The following is a 17536-nucleotide window of genomic DNA, read 5'->3' as shown; positions in this document are numbered from 1 at the left end:
TGGGGTACAGCAGACCCTGAAGACCACCTCAAGTGAGTGATAGCGGGCAGCGAAGGACATCAACATTTGACACACCGCTGACACCAGACCTGCGCCCTGAAACTGCACACCACATGACGTCGAGTGGGGGGGGGCATGGACTTGACCTGAAACAAGCTTAACCCCGCCTCTATCACCCTCTAGTGGCTGCAGCTGGCACCCCACCTCAAGCCCAAGTGGGTCTGTGCCCGGACCCTACCTGGGTGGGAGAGCAGCTGGCAAAAGTGTAGGGGGCTACTGAAATAGTCGTGATGCCATCAGGGGGTCCAGTGCAGTGACCCTCAGGCTGAAAAAAAAAGACTTTAAAACGGAGGTCCTGACTCTGTGCCCATTGGGGGTCCCTGCTGTCCTGGCAAAATTACCCACCTCAGCCAGGTCATTCAACACCCCCCCCCCCCCCCTCATTACCTTACACCTCGTCTGATGTGTGCCACCAAGTGCAGGACCAAGCTGGCAGCAATACAAGTGAACTTCAGTGCAGCCTGGAGCTGGCCAGACAGACCCCCAGTGTGCCAGTCAAGTCGACACACCACTCCAAGACCCCCAATGCACGACCACCCAGATGGGACAAAGGTCTGGAACAACAACCACCTTGGTGACATGCGTGACTGGCAGCGGGCAGGGAGCGTCGACATGTGCACAGCAGGTAAACCCAAGCCATACCTAACATGGCATACGCCAATCACAGGTGGGCCTTCCTCGATGCCGAAGGCGGCTTCTGGGCAGTGAGCTTGGCACTAGCGCCAGGGACACAAGATGTAGACTGTTGTGGGGGCTGTGACAAGTAGACAGGACACTGCCACCTGAACACTAGAGGTTCTGTGATGTGGGGTGACAGGGCCAGCGCCCATCCTGGCAGCACAGGACACAAGATGGGAGCCAAACGCGCCTGTAGAAGAAGACGGCTCGGTGTTGCTGCAGTAGCCGATTAGGAAACTCCACGCAGCCCAACCATTAAAATTAAAAATCCAGCTGTGGGCCACTGGTGCAAAGGACTGTGGGAAAGTGACGTCCCTGGCTGATCAACACCACCCCTGTGCCACGTGATCATTTTTAAAAAGTGACCCAAGTCTCAGGCCGGGCATGGAACCTGCAAGTGACCGCGGGATGGGAGGCAGCTGGAGGTACAAGTCAGTCGCGTGGGCTTCAAGGGCCAAGGGAGCAGCAGGGGAGCCGCCAGTGGATTTGTGCCCGTTTTAACGAATATTTGCACATTTTAGCCCCCACTTTCATGGTTATGGATTTTCTTTTTATTAAAAGCACTTTCATCATCCCATTACTTTGTGTTTTGTCCCCACATGCCAGCTCCTGCCAGTCAGGACTCTCACTAGTGTCTGGTTCAGAGAAGGAAATGAGAAGGAACATGAAATGACAAACACAACACTCAGTGTGGCTTTTGTTGTCCTCCATTTGCTGGGCATCGGTGCCCAAACTGGGATTTGACACAAGAGATGGGAGGGGGGCCCACCGAGATGGTCACTTACCAGTTTGAGATGTCAGTGTTTGAGCAGCACATGATAGAGCAGCCTGATGAATTAAACCAGAAAAGGAGTCCGAGGCCAACGGTCAGCAGTGCTGTCCCCACCATGTCACTTAAATGTGCAGCAGACCACCAGCACGGTGGCACAGCAGCCTACACAGTGCACTGTACCCACCCACCCACCAGCCTTAACTGGGGGTCCTTGTAACTGACATCAGTGGTCCCAGGTGCAGTGGCCCCTTCATGCCCAGATGAAGGGGGGCCCTTTAGCCCCCTCTGTTCAGACACCACTGTCCCCCTTGTCCCTCGTCCCCACCCTTCAGTGTAAACCCAAGCAAAGTGTGAGCACTGCTGGTCAAACCTGTACATCAGACACCCTGCAATTCACCTGCTGGTGCCATGCCAGCCTGCCCTGGGTGCTGTGCCCAGGTGGGCTCTAGCAGACATTCGAGTGCACAGCAGCACAAACCAAAACTGGGGCAAAAATTAAAGTGCTTTATTGGTCTTTAAAATGACCGCCTAGATCTTGTTGAATGCTGCCACGTCCATCGACTGGACGAAGTCCTCAAAGCCTGTGATGAGCTCTTCCAGCTGATCTGTGCCCACTTTGTCATCTTCAACCACACACTGGATCTGAAGCTTCTTGATTCCATAGCCTACTGGGACCAGTTTAGCTGCAAAAAAACAAAAAAAAAAAATTGAGCATTGAAAAGCATTAAGGCAACCAGACTAGTGGGTGCTTGGTGGGCACAACACTCCTTATGAAGGTCCATGTCCTGACAAATTAAGGTCCATGTGCTTTGTGATGGTCTGTCTGAGCCGCTGCTCACTTCATTGTGTTGTGGCTTCCTCACTGATTGGCTGCTTTTCCAATCAGTGACAAGCCTTTGGTCACAAAGTGGATGTCTGCCTACCTGAACAGAAGCAGCAGTGAAACTCCTAGAACTTCAGCACTGCGTCCTTCACGCTGAACCATCTGCCAGGAGCTACGACTTCAAGGGCCTCCATTACTGGAGACGTGACACGAAGCTCAGGTTTGTTCCCTAAATGTTCTGGAAACAAAGCCCTTTAAAGTAAAAGGGCACAACAGCTGCCAGTGAAGGGGGACCTTCAGTGACACTAAGCTATGACATCACCAAGGACGAGACCCTCCACCCAGCATTTAGAAGGCTGTATCAAGTTAACATGGACATCAATTGGCATAGGGTGGGCACTTCAGGTCTAACGTGTGGCACAATGTGAACAGCTCTGTACATCTGATGGACTGTATGGTCCGCCAGGAGGAAGGAAGGCGCACGCCACCACATCACGAGTCAGGCAGGAATGTGCAGACAATGCTGACTCGCTTTTCCTCCATGTTACTCACGTTTGTAGTGAGCCAAGAAAACCAATTTAACCTCCAGAGGCGGAGATGAAACCAGCTTGCTGTTGCCCAAAAAAAACTCCAGACATCCATTTAAAAAGCCTCCAGTTACACGTGTCATGTCACCTCACGTCACCTACGGGTCAACTTCTCCAGATGGAGGCTCACAAAAATACAGGAACTGTGTTCAGACAAAACCTCGATGTCCGCAAAAGAAACTCAATGGGGCCGAGCTCGGAAAATGAAGACCCTGACACTGGTAAAGGGCTCAGCCCTCAAGAGTGAACACACAGCTCTGATTTGTACCCACTCTAATAAAAAGGGCAAACGTCTGTCAGTCCATCCAGTAGCTTGTGTCATTCCTAAAGACAGCACAAATCAGTAAGTGCACTGCATTAGTCATTCCAACAGAGGGCGCATCAATCGAGTGTTTGTGGTGTGCCCCCTGTTGAAAAGACAAACAATGCAGCTTCACCACATGCATTACAAGGCATTCCAACAGACGGCGCACCGCCAACATCAGCACCGAGATCTTCGTTTTTATATTATTGTTCACCAGAAAGGCCGCTGCACACGAAAGCCACAATTCTCAGCCATCAACTACACAGCAAAACAAAACCCTCACCTGTGGGCCGTGTCCTCCTTTGACTCCGGGTGTCCCACTGCCATCCTAGTGGGCTGCAGCTTTACATTCTAACCATTTCCTTAATTAGTGAAACCCGTTCATTAATGTCTGCCTTAATTTTAAATGGCCTCTTCTTGTTTGGACTTCCTTAGTCATCTGGCAAATTGAGATGAGATGCAAAGAAGCCAACAGATGACCAGCTAATTTATGGGACACCTAAACAGGAAGGTGAGGGGCTCAGATGGTCTGCTCAGGTCCTCAATACAAAAAAAAAAAAAAAAAAGCTATGGCAGAAAGAGCACAAGTCAAATAAAAATCCAGTTAGAGTGCCCATCTGTGGGTACACTTCACATTTGATCAGTATCTACTTTAAGGACACAGTCAAAAAACAAAAAGTCAAAGGGCAGCATAAACTGATTAAAGATGGCAGAAAGGAAAACCTGCAGCCCCCTGGGATTGGACACCCCCCCCCCCCCCCTTTAAATGAGGTGCCAACCTGCAAAACCCCACTTCGCCCGACTTGACTGGCCAGGTTAGGCTGTTCAGATTTTAACAAATGAACTTGGGCTTATCCATCTCTAATCGGACCCTGTGCCAGGCTGTATGGCATTGCGCGGCACCTCAAACTCTGGGTAACTCACAGCTGAGCTGGTGACTGCAGACAAGGCAGAAACAAAAAGGGACACTGAGCAAAAACTAAGGGACAGCAAGTAGGGCAGAAACTGCTCATCGTACACCACGAGGCGATGAAGTCTGCGTTTTAAGGTGCCCTGCAGTCACTGTACCAGGGTGCTGCTCTGATTGAGGGCAGGCAGTCAACTCAAAAAGTCCACTTTGTCACTTGTGACTTCAGTTTTAACACACAGTGTGGTCAGGTACCATCCATGGGAGCTCAAAGAATTAAAGGATTTAGAAAAATCAATTACTCGACACACCCAAGAACTCTGCACAAAGACAAATCGTTAAAATAAACTTCCTCGTCCACTCACGCTGTACATGGCGACTTGTTCTTAAACATTTACAAATATAAAGTTAGTCCGTTATACCTGCATCATCACTCTAATATTGTTTATCAGTATGCTGCTGCTGGAGTTTGAATTTCCCCTCAGGATTATCTATTTATTTCTTTGGGGGGCTTTGTTGTTGAACTCAAATTGAACCTCCGCCATATGAGTGACAAACTGAATGTAATCCTTAAATTCTATGAGAAACAATCCCTCGCCTGTCACACCCACCCCTTTAAATTGGGGGAGAGCCCACATTTCAAACACTAACACCGTGCACTTTTGCTTGTATGCACTTAGATGTGAGCAAGAGATTTACTTTTATTTCAAAAGTGGAAAAAATGTATTGCTTCTACCTGGGATTCCATTCAGTTAATATGTTTAATACATTTTTAATGAGCCATGTGTCAGATGAACAAATAGGACTTGTTTTTAAAATATGCCCGTGTGTGGATTTCAAATGAGTCGTTACCTAATGCTGAAATGCTAAAATGACACTAAATTGTAAATCTGAAATTCAAATCGCAGCATCAATCCCATAACCACTCCACTATCACGTCAGCCAGATGCCACCATCGGAGCAGCAGCTCCTCTGAATACCCAACCGTCCAGCACAACAAAAGTGATAAAGTGAAGAGATGGCCACTCACAGGAGCCCCACACCAGGCCGTCCAGGTTGATACTCCTAACGCACTCTTCCAGCTTTGCCATGTCCGTCTCGTCATCCCAGGGCTTCACGTCAAGGAGAATGGAGGATTTGGCGATGAGTGCCGGCTCTGACAGACAAAGAGAAACCATTGGAGTTTGCTGTACAAGTTCAGCGCCAAGCAGGCCTTCACGCCAGACTGGCAATCAGAAGTAAGGAGGTCCATCACTCAGTCAGCCGAAAGATGGTGAATTGGCTCATCAGCTCACCAGCCTCAACTAAAAGGGCACTTTACCCAAACACACCACAAGCCACCAACTTACTCTTCGACTTCTTTGCCTCGTACTGTGCCAGGCGTTCTTCTTTGATCCTCTTTGCCTCCTCGCTCTCCTAAAATTAAACCAACAAACTTCAGTTTTAAGAAGGGCCGCTCGACAGACAAACCTTCACAATCCAACCCACCTCCTCCTCCTCGTCAGAGCCGAACAGGTCGATGTCATCATCGTCGTCCTCTGCCGCCGCTGCTGCTGCTGCTGCCTTGCTCTCGGCCGCTGTGGTGTCCTCGATCTCCGCCGGGCCGTACTTTCCCAAGGGCTTCTTTACTCCTGGCAGGCTGGAAGGGGGAGAGCACACGGGACATGAGGCACCCCGAGAGAGACGACACCATGGGCAGTACAAGTGACGTTTCGGTTTGTTCAGATTTAACAAAAAAGCTTCATCGAGTATCAGTCGAAAGATGGTGATTAAAAATTCATCATATAAACCGACAGAGCTGCACAATGAAAGCCGGCCAAGCCACCGAGATTTGAGGCGCAGGCCCGGCCCTGTCACGGCACAACGGCTCCTACGTACCTCGACTTCTCCTTCTCGTAAGACCTGATGTGGTTGTACCAGCGAAGGGCGTGAAAGAGGTCCGATGACGGCGGACTGGACAGCGCCTCAAAAACCACGACATCTGCTTGGGAGGGCACGTACCTGGAGGACAAGAACAAACCTTCAAGAACAGAGCACGGAGAAAAAAAGAAAGAAACGCAATGGAGTGACGGACGTGCGGCTCAGAGGAGACACGCAGCCTTCCAAAGGCCAGCAGCGCCCCCATCTGGCAGCAGTTCCCAACAGGCGTGCACGGAGACCCATCGCAGCCAGCCGTTTCGGCGGGGGGCCTCCGCACATTTCTCCCCACCGGGCGTTCACGTCCTTTTCGCAAGAAGATAGCAACGTCCATAAGGTGCAGCGGTTCACTCGAGGCTTTTCATCGGCTGGTCGCCCGGGCTAAGCCGCACGCCTGGCCTCTGCAAGGGCCTCCTCCTCCCAACCGCCGCACACGTGGCGGTGAACACCCCCGCTAGACGTACCCTTCGATGTAGCTTTTATCAGCCAAGTAGTCGTTGAGGACCTTAAGGCCGGCATGGGATTTGAGGTCACCGAAGCCCATTGTGCACCTTCACTTCAACACAAAGACTACAACGAACAGCAAAGACCGGGCCGACGAAAGGACCGCAAAAATGGCCGAAGGCTTTCTTATAGGGCAGGAAGACTTGGCTCCGCCCCTCTGACTGCGTACTGGCAAGGCGAGAAGCCAATCGGCGTGCAGATCTTTGTCTCCTCTGCCCCACCAGCCAATACCATCCACCTGCAGAGCCAGCACATGAAGCTCCCGCCCCATTTCCGGTATCAGCGCACGGCTCTCCCGCCTCTTGACGTCACTTTACTCAAAAGCGCGCCTGCAAACCAGCGATGGACAGTCGACCTGCAGGGGGCGCAGCGGGACGGCAACGTTGTTTCTTCTGTCTGCCAGTGGCTAAAACTAGAAAAGATTTGACACCTTTCAACATGGCTTAACATTTGACAAGTACGGGTAAGAGGCCATATTCTTGTCATGGTCCTTTCTGCAGAGAGCTGGAGCTGATCCCAGCAGTACTACAGAAAAGGCAGGGATGCATACAATTCTGAAAAACACACAGCAACATGCAGTACGTCAGAGGGGATGTGTGAAGAGGATAAGAAGATTGACATGTCTTGAAGTGACCCTCACTGACCATCAACTGCAGTGGGCACCATGAAGGCCCCCATGCCCCGATGTTCTCAGATGTCTGCCCTCTCTAACTTGTGCAGGTGCACACGGGAGTCCACCACAGTCTGGTGTGGCACCTTCCCAGCTCAAGATGGTAACGTATCTCAGAGGGTGGTGAAGGTGGCACTCAATGACAGGCACCAGCTGCCAGCTGTTCAGCACATCTACAACACTTGCTTCCTTAAAAAAGGCAAACCAGATCATTAAAGAGCTCAGCCATCCTGCACAGCTGCGTTTCACAGTCCTCTGTTCTGACCACTGGCTCTCACTGTAAGAGTACTGAACAGACCACCATAAGTACAACCATCCACCTGAATAAAAGGGCAAGCGTTTGTGTGTTTTTGTTATATGCCTTTTGTTATGGGATTTGTAAAAGCATTGCTAATGCTTGATGCACCATCGGTTGGAATGACAAATGCAGTGCACACGTTTCTGTTATATGCCATTTGGTATGGGATTCATAAAAGCATTGTTAATGTTTGTGATGTGCCATCTGTTAGAATGACAAATGCAGTGCACTTTATTACTACAAATGTTTGTGATGTGCCATCTGTTGGAATGACAAATGCAACGCATATGTCTCTGTTATATGCCATTTGGTTGGGATTCGTAAAAGCATTGCTAATGCTTGATGCACCATCTGTTGGAATTACAAATAGAGTGCATTAGTTTCTGTTATATGCCATTTGGTATGGGATTCATAAAAGCATTGTTAATGTTTGTGATGTGCCAGCTGTTAGAATGACAAATGCAGTGCACTTTATTACTACAAATGTTTGTGATGTGCCATCTGTTGGAATGACAAATGCAGTGCATAAGTTTCTGTTATATGCCATTTGGTATGGGATTCATAAAAGCATTGTTAATGTTTGTGATGTGCCATTTGTTAGAATGACCAATCCCGGGCAGGGTGCCAACCCACCGCAGGACACACACAAACACACCCACACACCAAGCACACACTAGGGCTAATTTAGAATCGCCAATCCACCTAACCTGCATGTCTTTGGACTGTGGGAGGAAACCGGAGCGCCCGGAGGAAACCCACGCAGACACGGGGTTAGGGTTAGGGAGGACCCAGGAAGCGAACCCAGGTCCCCAGGTCTCCCAACTGCGAGGCAGCAGCGCTACCCACTGCACCACCGTGCTGCCCAGATTTTAGAAACCCATGTATCTTTCTTTGTTAGTTGAATCCCCTTTGGCAGCCCAGAGTCTTCTTGGGTTTGACACGCCAAGCTTTGCACACCTGGATTTGTGGATTTTCTGCTCTTCTTCTCTGCTGGTCCTCTCAAGCTCTGTCAGGTCGGATGGAGACCCTCTAGTGGACAACTACAGTCAGGTCTCTCCAGAGGTGTTAAATCTGGACTCTGGCTGGGCCACTCAAGGACATTCCCAGAGTTGTCCCTAAGCCACTCTTGTGTCGTCTCTGCTTTGTGACTCTTTGGCCAAGTCTGTGGTCCAGGGGGCAGTGGGCAGTTTTCATTCATGGTATCTTTGAACTTTGCTCCGTTCGTCTTTCCCTAGACCCCGTCTAGTCTCTGCGTTTGTGATGCTGCCACCACCACGCTTCACCACTGACATGGCTTTGCGATTTCCTCCAGATGTGTCACTTCAGATTGAGGTCAACAGACAGTTCAAACTTGGCTTCATCAGAGCAGAGAATCTTGTTTCTTAAACCCTGTGAATCCTTCTGGTGGCTCAAAGTGGTCTTTCATGTGCCATCAGACCACTGTACCCTAAAGCCCATATTAGTGGCACTGCCTTGGCTGACCTGAATGGTCCCAGGATGTTTTACTGTTGGCCTGGCACAGGACTGATGGCAGTGCCGCTCACCTTATCTACTCTCCAGATGCCCCAAACAATCAGAAAGGGGATTCATGACAGACAATGACTTGACCCAGCAGTTCTCAGCAGTCCAATCCCAGAGTATCCGTCTGTCCCTGATGTTCTTCTTCTTTGACACCCACCAGGCCGTCCTCCAAAAGTCTTCGCCTCACCCACACCTGCCTGCTGCCATTCCTGAGCCAGCTCTGCCCTGGTGGTGCCCCCAGCTGAATCCACTTTAGGAGACGCCCTGACGCCTTCTTCTCCTCTCTATTGTGACTCCATCAGCGTGACAGAGTGACCTCCAGCCTCGTCCCCGTCGTCACTGTCACCTGAGGTAACGAGAGGATCACTGAAGTGACGTCAGCAGGTCCTTCGGTGGCAGGGCTGACATGCAGTGGGTTTTGGGATTGAAGTTCATTTCCATGGCAGTGAGGGACTTTGCAGTTCCTCTGATGATTCTCTTCATGACATTCTGGAGGAGATGCAAACTGCTGCCATCACAAAAACGGAGACAGCAGACATGTTTGTGTCATTTATTCTCAAAGCCTCTGGCCACAGCCGAATGTCATTGTCACAATCAGAGGCTTACAGTTTCAGTTTGTAGACGCCGTCCGCTCAAGTGCAGGATTTCTTTTAGTGTTTCTTGTCATTTGAATGTGGTGCCAGTTTAATGCCCACAGACATGAGGAGACACGTGAAGGCCATTACCCCGTGTAGAAACGTGAGGAGCGCGGAGCGCGGAGCGGCAGCACAACTTCTGTGGCATCGCCACTATCCACGACTGATGTTGGGTTATTCCACCACTTAAGCATCGCACTCAGGGGGGTCCGCCCCCCCTTGTAGCTTTCAGTACCACGATGGGACATTGGAAGTCAACGGAGCAGACGGGATGACCAAGATGAGAGCCGGTGAAGATCTGAGCGAGAGCTCAAGATGGCGGCCTACAAGCCACTGAGCTTCGCTAAACTTTCTCCCTCCATTTCACAATGTGAGCGCCTCTCTTTTTCCTGTCCAGGCCACGCCCCCTCTTCACTCGCCCGTCCACCCTATTGGTTAGTGTGGCCTGTCAATCAATTCTGCTTCATCCTTCATTTGCATAAAGCACGCCCTCAGAGCAGGTACGTGAGCATAATATTAATAAGATATCGACAAATAAAACAAAAACACCCGTCACGTCCGTTTACACAAACCGTCATCAGAGCTGTCAAAACCATTTGGAGATTTGGGGGGGTTTACTTGTTCTGTTGGCTTGCCCCACGTCAGTGCCAGCCAATCCATTAGGTGACAAAGGCGGCCACCCAGGGTGCGGGTCACACCACAGGGCCCTGTTTATGTGACTCAATAAGCGCCCGCTCTTCAAGTCGCCCCCACCCCCCATGGACACCGAGGGGCGCTGTTTTGGTAACTCAAGCCGCACCCTACCACTTCTAATAATACTGACTGTGCGCTATGGACACGGAGTCAAGCGGGGTGGGCACTCCAGCATTCAAACTCACGCTCCAGACACTTGGGGTGACCACCCACCTACAGCTCATTATGGGCCTTGACTGGCACTGCCCTAGATGTACCACCCTGCCAAATTTCAGCTTTTTCACTGAAGGGCTAAGAGGGTTGTTATTGAGGAGCACAGGGAGATCAAGTGACCCATTGAGGGTGACACAGTGCCCCCCCGCCACTGCGTGGCACATCACCGCAGGGACCTTTACCCGCTTTGTTGATGTGAATGGCAATTAGAAAACACTAAACAAAGTTCACAAACTCGATTTTCTTTATTTATTTATTACTCAGATATTAGAAACAGCAGTAATGGAGTTGAGGAGAAGAATAAACAAAACATTTTCCAATATTTTTAAAAGTCTGAGATATCTCTGTACCTTAAATACAATCCAATGGACTGAGGCATTTGCCAAATACACTTTGATTTTTGCTTCTAATATTACGCACGGTATTAATATTTATTATAACTTAAACACTTTAGAAGAACGTTCCTATTTGGCCCGCTGTCTTTCTGAATATTGAAATCTTCCATTTCTGTTATCCATTGAGCTGCAATGCTGGCTGACCGACTGACCACACACTGCGGCTACTTGCAAACAGCAAAAACGCTTTTCACTAAAGGCTCAGTCTGGTGGTCCCGAGGCCCACAAAAATACAACCATGCAGAAAACTGAATGTAATCTTGCAAATAAAACCGAAGAAAACGGCAATAACGTTTGCCATGTAATGCTCGGAAAGGACGAATTTATGACCGCGAGCTGGTGTTCTGACGATCTGTGCTGCCTTGTCGAAATCTGCTACACGTGCAAATATGGCCGAGTTTAACAGTCAAAGCGACGGAATGAACAGCGGACTTTTACCGTTATCACTCGCGGCTTATTTCCTAAAGTTACACAAATCGATGGGTACGGAGCCGTACGAGGTGCGATGAATACTGCGCGTGCGCAGAACAGCTTTGAAGGCAATGAACTTCGGCGGCCTCGTTAAGTTTCAACGCTACTTATCTTATTAATGTTTCGTATGCAAAAAAATGATTATTAACACTATGCAAGTGATATTAAAACCAAAAAATAATTTATTGCTGCAGACCAACGTGACCGTGTGTTTGGATTCGGCGGGTTGGAAAATGGATGGATGGATGGATAATTATTGTAAAAAATGATCAGGGAAAACATATTGTTCAAAAATATTCTAACAAATTGAAAATATTCACACCATTCACTCTTCAGTTCTATCCGACTCTAAAATATGAAGATGTGCACTTATTCTATATTATTATTTTATATTCCGTACAGTCGCCTTCTTCTCTGTTCTGCCATTTAAACGGATTTATTTCGTGAGTAAGTAATCTGACCGTCACCGTCTCGGCAGCTCTTCTTTATTAGCGCACGTCAAATTAATTAGCCGGCAGTTCATAAGCACGCCATTAGTATTATACGATTATATTTTTATCTTCTCCTTCCTACTCTGCTGTCACTGGAGATCTGGTAACAGCAGCACAACCACACGCGAAAGCTGTCTGAACTCGTGACGTCACGGGTCAAAGTTCGAACCTAAAAAGCTTTATTTTTTTACGTCTTTAAAAACGCTTTAAATGCATATACGAGTTTTCTTAGTTGTACTTTGGCGCATGCTCTTCAATATTTTGTATTTTTAAACATTTCTAAACGTAATACGTTGGCCGGCGGCCTTCGGCTTTTCCCGAGAGGTCGCCGGAGATTGTCGAAGCCGCCATATTGACTAATGCGCCTCTGCTGAGCGATAGGAGGCCGAATCGCATCACGGTAAGAGAAGCGCCGCTACGGGTTTGAGGTGTGAGGAGTACGCCAGAGCTCTTACTGCTGCCGCTTCGGCAGGAGGTGACGGCTGAACTCGGCTCGTCGTCCCAGCGAGGTGTGTTAATACACGGCCGACGTGACCCCGTCGTTCCGATGTCCTTGAGTGCCGGCACCGTAAAGGTAAACGAGCCTGCCGTCCGGACACGACCAGGGGACGATACATCATGGATGGGACCTCGAATAGCGCTTTGGGGCGTCCCGCGGGTGAGGAGCTGTGCACCTGAGCCGCCCCCCCAGGGCCTGACGCCGACTCGACTCTCAGTCAGCCGAAGGGGCTTTGCGAAGGTCAGTTTTAGAGTGAACTTGCAAACCCGGGCAGGACAGCAGACCACCGGAGGGTCCCGTGAATGGCAGGCCGTACCGAGCTGGCCCTGCAAACCGAACCAGGAGGAATGTGCAGGAAGTGAAGCCAAGAAAGTGCAGCGCGTAACTGCAAGGGGGTGGATTGGGGGGCATTGCCGTGTGCTCCCCTTGGACCCCGGGATGACTGCCAGTGCAGTTTGCATGCTTCAGTAAGCCCCCCCACATTACATTACACTGGCCTCCCGTCCTGGTCTGAGCTCGCCAATGTTGAGCCTCATTTCAGTAAGGTGGGCTCTGACCGCCATGAAAAGGGGGTCCAGGTTAGTTAGCATTGGATGGATGAAACTGCAGATGACCGAGTTTGACCGACAGGTTCAAGTTTATGGGCGGCCGTGTGAAGTCCGGTGGTCTTCCAGTCAGATTGTATTGGTCACATAGACACGGGGCGATAAGAAGTGAAATGCTGCAACACGGGTCATCAGAAGAGTCCAAAGAGAGACAAACGGGTAAACCCTCAGCTCTGTCAATAAACCTCAAAATGGAGTCCATTACACTAATATTCTAGAAACGTGAACACCTGAGTTAGTGTAAGACCCCCTAGTTAGCAGTGTTCATACGACAGCTACAGATTTACTCCATGAGGTACAAGTACGTAATAAATGAGAGTAGGTACGTCAAGTGATTGAATTATTCAAAGGTGTGCGTTCAGTTTAAATGTTTCAGGTTTACATTTTCTCAATTGGAATTGAAATTTCTCATTTGTCACCCACCATAGAAGGCTAGTAAAGGATTGAAAATCAAAAATCGCATCAAATTTGTAATTGTTGACTTTAAAACAGTCTAAATCGATACCCACATGCTTATGTTTGTCATTTTGAACAAATCAGAGTGGCTTTTAGGGGGCTCGGACCACCAGTAAAGATTCAAATATCGATATATTCACAAACCTCGAGACAGTATAAAATGATGCATCTATGCTGCCAATGCCCATTTTTGTGAAAAGGAGTAACTGACCACACCACTCTCTGCAGAGCCAGGCGGTGCTGGTACTTCTGTCAGGACACCTTCAATGGTGGATGTGTAGAAGTTGTGTAGTACTTGGGAGAGCAGCCTGAAATCCGTGAGGCGTCTGAGGTGGTAAAGATGATGATGTGCCAAGGTGTTGATGTGCTGTAGACACTGAGGTGTTTTACACTGTCCACCCTCTCCACCCGAGTGTTGGTACTACTGAAATGGCTGCTTGTGCCCCTGCTGCTCCTTTGTCTGGCTGACATTCAGCTGTAGATTGTTGTCCTGACTCTCCACTCCATCCCGGTCAGCCAGCTCGCTGTTGCTGGAGATCAGGCCTACCACAGCTGTGATATCGGCAAACCTGTGCAGCCACACAGTCCTCTAGTGGAGGACTCGGAACACAGCCTTGTGGAGCCTCCCCCCCGTGTTGAGAGTGAGGGCCACCGGACCACCTGGGATCTGCCGGCCAGAAAGTTGAAACCCCATCTGCACAGTGGCTTACGGAAATTTCGCCCCCACTACATTTCCCCCCCACCCCAGTAACTTCTAATACCCACACCCAGATGTTTTTGAGTGTTGGAAGTTTCTAGAAAAAATAAAGTGAATAATTGTTCTCAGCATTCAAAACTGACTTTCCTAATTTAAACATTTTTGTTTCAAAGTGATAAAGTTAGCCATAGTGCATCACTTAAATACTCTGTAAACATATACAGTGATCCCTTGCTATATCGCGCTTCGCCTTTCGCGGCTTCACTCCATCGCAGATTTTATATGTAAGCATATTTAAATATATATCGCAGATTTTTCACTGCTTCGCGGGTTTCTGCGGACAATGGGTCTTTTAATTTCTGGTACATGCTTCCTCAGTTGGTTTGCCCAGTTGATTTCATACAAGGGACGCTATTGGCAGATGGCTGAGAAGCTACCCAGCTTACTTTTCTGTCTCTCTTGCGCTGACTTTCTCTGATCCTGACGTAGGGGGATTGAGCAGGTGGGCTGTTCGCACACCTAGACGATACAGACGCTCGTCTAAAAATGCTGAAAGATTATCTTCACGTTGCTACCTTCTGTGCAGCTGCTTCCTGAAGCGACATGCTGCACGGTGCTTCGCATACTTAAAAGCTCGAAGGGCACGTATTGATTTTTGACTGAAAAACAAACTCTGTCTCTCTCTCTCTCTCTCTCTCTTTGTCTGCTCCTGACGGAGGGGGTGTGAGCTGCCGCCTTCAACAGCTTTGTGCCACGGTGCTTCGCATACCTAAAAGCAAACAGCCCTATTGATTTGTTTGCTTTTCTCTCTCTCTCTCTCTGACATTCTCTGCTCCTGACGCGCACTCCTTTGAAGAGGAAGATATGTTTGCATTCTTTTAATTGTGAGACGGAACTGTCATCTCTGTCTTGTCATGGAGCACAGTTTAAACTTTTGAAAAAGAGACAAATGTTTGTTTGCAGTGTTTGAATAACGTTCCTGTCTCTCTACAACCTCCTGTGTTTCTGCGCAAATCTGTGACCCAAGCATGACAATATAACAATAACAATATAAACATATGGTTTCTACTTCGCGGATTTTCTTATTTCGCGGGTGGCTCTGGAACGCAACCCCCGCGATGGAGGAGGGATTACTGTATACGTTTTTATTTTGATTAAACAAATCCAAACAATTTTATAAAAATTAATATCACACGCCATTGTGAAAAAACACATGAAATACAATTCTGTACTAAATTAATATCTTTGTAATTTTAATGTTCACAAAAAATGTATTGATTAGAACTCAAAGTTGTATGCAGTGCCTCTAAGGTAATCCGTTACATTATGATTTTTGAAATTTTGGGCTATTCCTTTGATTATCGCAGAACCGGCAGCCTACTTCGTGTTTCAGCGATTTCCTGGATGACTGGCACTTAGTTGTGTAATTCTGAAATTGTGCAAACCTTCTTGTTGTTATAAAGCAAGGGTTCCCAAAGTGGTCGATATTGACCCCCTGGGGTCGATTTGAACTTTCTAGGGGTCAATAGTTTCAATGAAAAAATTTGGGGGTCAACGACAGCAAAAATAGACCCCCTTACTACTGCTATTTGTTTGTTACTTCAAAATATCTATGATTCCAATAGGTACCTAATTAAGAAGTAAAATCATTTAAAAAAAACACATTACATACCAAATTTGCGAACGAAAAGGTAAAATGTGTCATTAAAAGAGTCACACGTAAGAATGCATGAAAATACATGTAGCACAAACATGTCTGTTCATTGTCTTATCGAACATATCAAAGCAAGTGCGGATATGAAAAACCATTGCATGTAATTAGGGGGTCGACGGTTTTAAAAGTTTTTGGTAAAGGGGTCTGCGGCTGAAAAAAGTTTGGGAACCCTTGTTATAAAGCATCAATGAATCTGTAAATATTTGGGAATAATGTAGCACAGACTTCCTGAAATTCCCTGTGCCATCCCTCCATGTGGTTGTTTGTACGTTGCTGATCGTTCAGCGTATGTTCATAAACATTCCATAATTCAATTGAAAACATTGGTAATTGCTGGCCTCCCCGTTGTCTCTGGATCTTCAAAGCACCAGGGCTTCATTGGGAAAGCCATCAGAATGTATTAAATCTTCAAATGCTTGTGTAAGGTTTATTAACATTTTACTTGCAATTATAGATATGTACATAAATACCAGGGCAAAATATAGTGGTGGGGGGGGGGGGGGTGAAAATTACCAGGGACGAAATGTGGGGGGCAGCTTATCCAGACGCTGTGCACAGCGAGGTGTTCAGACGCAGGTTCTTGAGCTTCATGAGGAACTTAGAGGGGTTTATTGTGTTAGATCGTTCACGTCTAACTCCCTCTCCTGTCATCCAGGTGGGCCAGTCCTGTATGGTGGATTACGGTGATGGCCTCATCTGTGGATCTACTAGAGTGACGTGTGAATGGCAGTGGCTTTAGGACTTGCGTGTGTAATTCTTGACTAACATCATGACAGGTGTCGCTGCCGTGAGGACGGTGGTCATTCTGGCCGGTTGGATGTGAGTTTTGTAGGTACAGAGGGTCGATGATAGCTCTCCTAAAGCATGTTAGACAACAGACTGAGTTAAGAAGAGGTGAAATATTACCACAGACACTGGTGCAAGCCGATTGTCACAAATCATACAGACTTGTCCTGGGATGCCATCTGGACCTGCTGTCACTTGGATTTCTGAGCTTCGTAACATGTTGGCACTTTCTGTCCCAGAGTTCAGTGAGAAGAGCCAATGAGAATTCCTGGAGAGAATCGATTTGAAACATCTGGATCCCATGACCTGCTGTGATGCACCAGTGGTGTCTTGCCCACCATAGCCTGTTCAGCCCAGATTTGCACGTCTCCAACTTGTTAATGTTTATGTGAAAGTACGGCCTGGTGTCTGCCATTCTTACGACTTTGCTTTGTTCCTTTGTCTCTCCCTGTCATCTCCAATTTCCTCCGATGAAGACTTTGTGAGTTCTTCCTCATTCATAACAACACACTGTATTTCCTAGGTAGCCTCCCGGGGGCGCTCTAGAGTTTAGGCCTCCTTTCCTCTGTTTATTCTTCACATGGTATTTGATAATATTTAACAGCTGAAGACTGCCTGATTTGAGTGAGGACCTTCACGAGCCCACCAAGACCTGCATGTCATGTCATTATACATACTTCAAGTAGCAGCGCCTCATGTTGTCAAATTATTTGGTATTTTTACTTCTCAGTGAACATTTTGGAATGAGTGCCATTTGTCTGCCTGGCAGCCTGTGGCTCTGAATGTCCGTGGAAGTCTGCTGCCAGTCACTGATGATGTCTCTCTCTCTCTCTCTCTTTA

The 17536-nt window shown here is 48.1% G+C and overlaps 2 protein-coding genes across 3 annotated transcripts in view; one reads left to right on the top strand and one right to left on the bottom strand.

Moving 5' to 3' along the window:
* Nucleotides 1–1999: 1999 nt before the first annotated feature.
* Nucleotides 2000–6680, bottom strand: eef1b2 (eukaryotic translation elongation factor 1 beta 2). Its single transcript, XM_028806109.2, has 6 exons — nt 6513–6680; nt 6010–6132; nt 5620–5770; nt 5481–5544; nt 5162–5287; nt 2000–2193 (listed from the first exon to the last, which is right to left on the bottom strand). The coding sequence occupies exons 1-6, from the start codon at nt 6590–6592 to the stop codon at nt 2039–2041; spliced, it is 699 nt and encodes a 232-aa protein (XP_028661942.1). The 5' UTR covers nt 6593–6680; the 3' UTR covers nt 2000–2038.
* Nucleotides 6681–12203: 5523 nt separating this feature from the next.
* The window catches only part of ndufs1 (NADH:ubiquinone oxidoreductase core subunit S1), a 40062-nt gene continuing 34729 nt past the window's right edge, over nt 12204–17536 (top strand). Inside the window, exon 1 of one of the 2 annotated variants that reach the window (XM_028806106.2) lies at nt 12204–12339. The gene's annotated coding sequence lies outside the window, so the exon portion shown is untranslated. The other variant, XM_028806107.2, reaches the window with a different exon arrangement.

The sequence above is a fragment of the Erpetoichthys calabaricus genome, chromosome 8 (genome assembly GCF_900747795.2).
Source record: "Erpetoichthys calabaricus chromosome 8, fErpCal1.3, whole genome shotgun sequence".
Lineage (NCBI taxonomy): Eukaryota > Metazoa > Chordata > Cladistia > Polypteriformes > Polypteridae > Erpetoichthys > Erpetoichthys calabaricus.
Note: the sequence above shows the minus strand (reverse complement) of the source record. Positions and strands in the feature narration are given on the sequence as shown.

Bases quoted from the DNA above. Each gene is read 5' to 3' on its own strand.
- eef1b2 (XM_028806109.2), bottom strand. From the start codon at position 6,592: ATGGGCTTCGGTGACCTCAAATCCCATGCCGGCCTTAAGGTCCTCAAC. The intron at 5,771-6,009 runs GTACGTAGGAGC...TCCCCCTTCCAG, and splicing joins TACGAGAAGGAGAAGTCGAG to CCTGCCAGGAGTAAAGAAGC. The intron at 2,194-5,161 runs GTGAGTGGCCAT...GTTTTTTTGCAG, and splicing joins CGGCCTGGTGTGGGGCTCCT to CTAAACTGGTCCCAGTAGGC.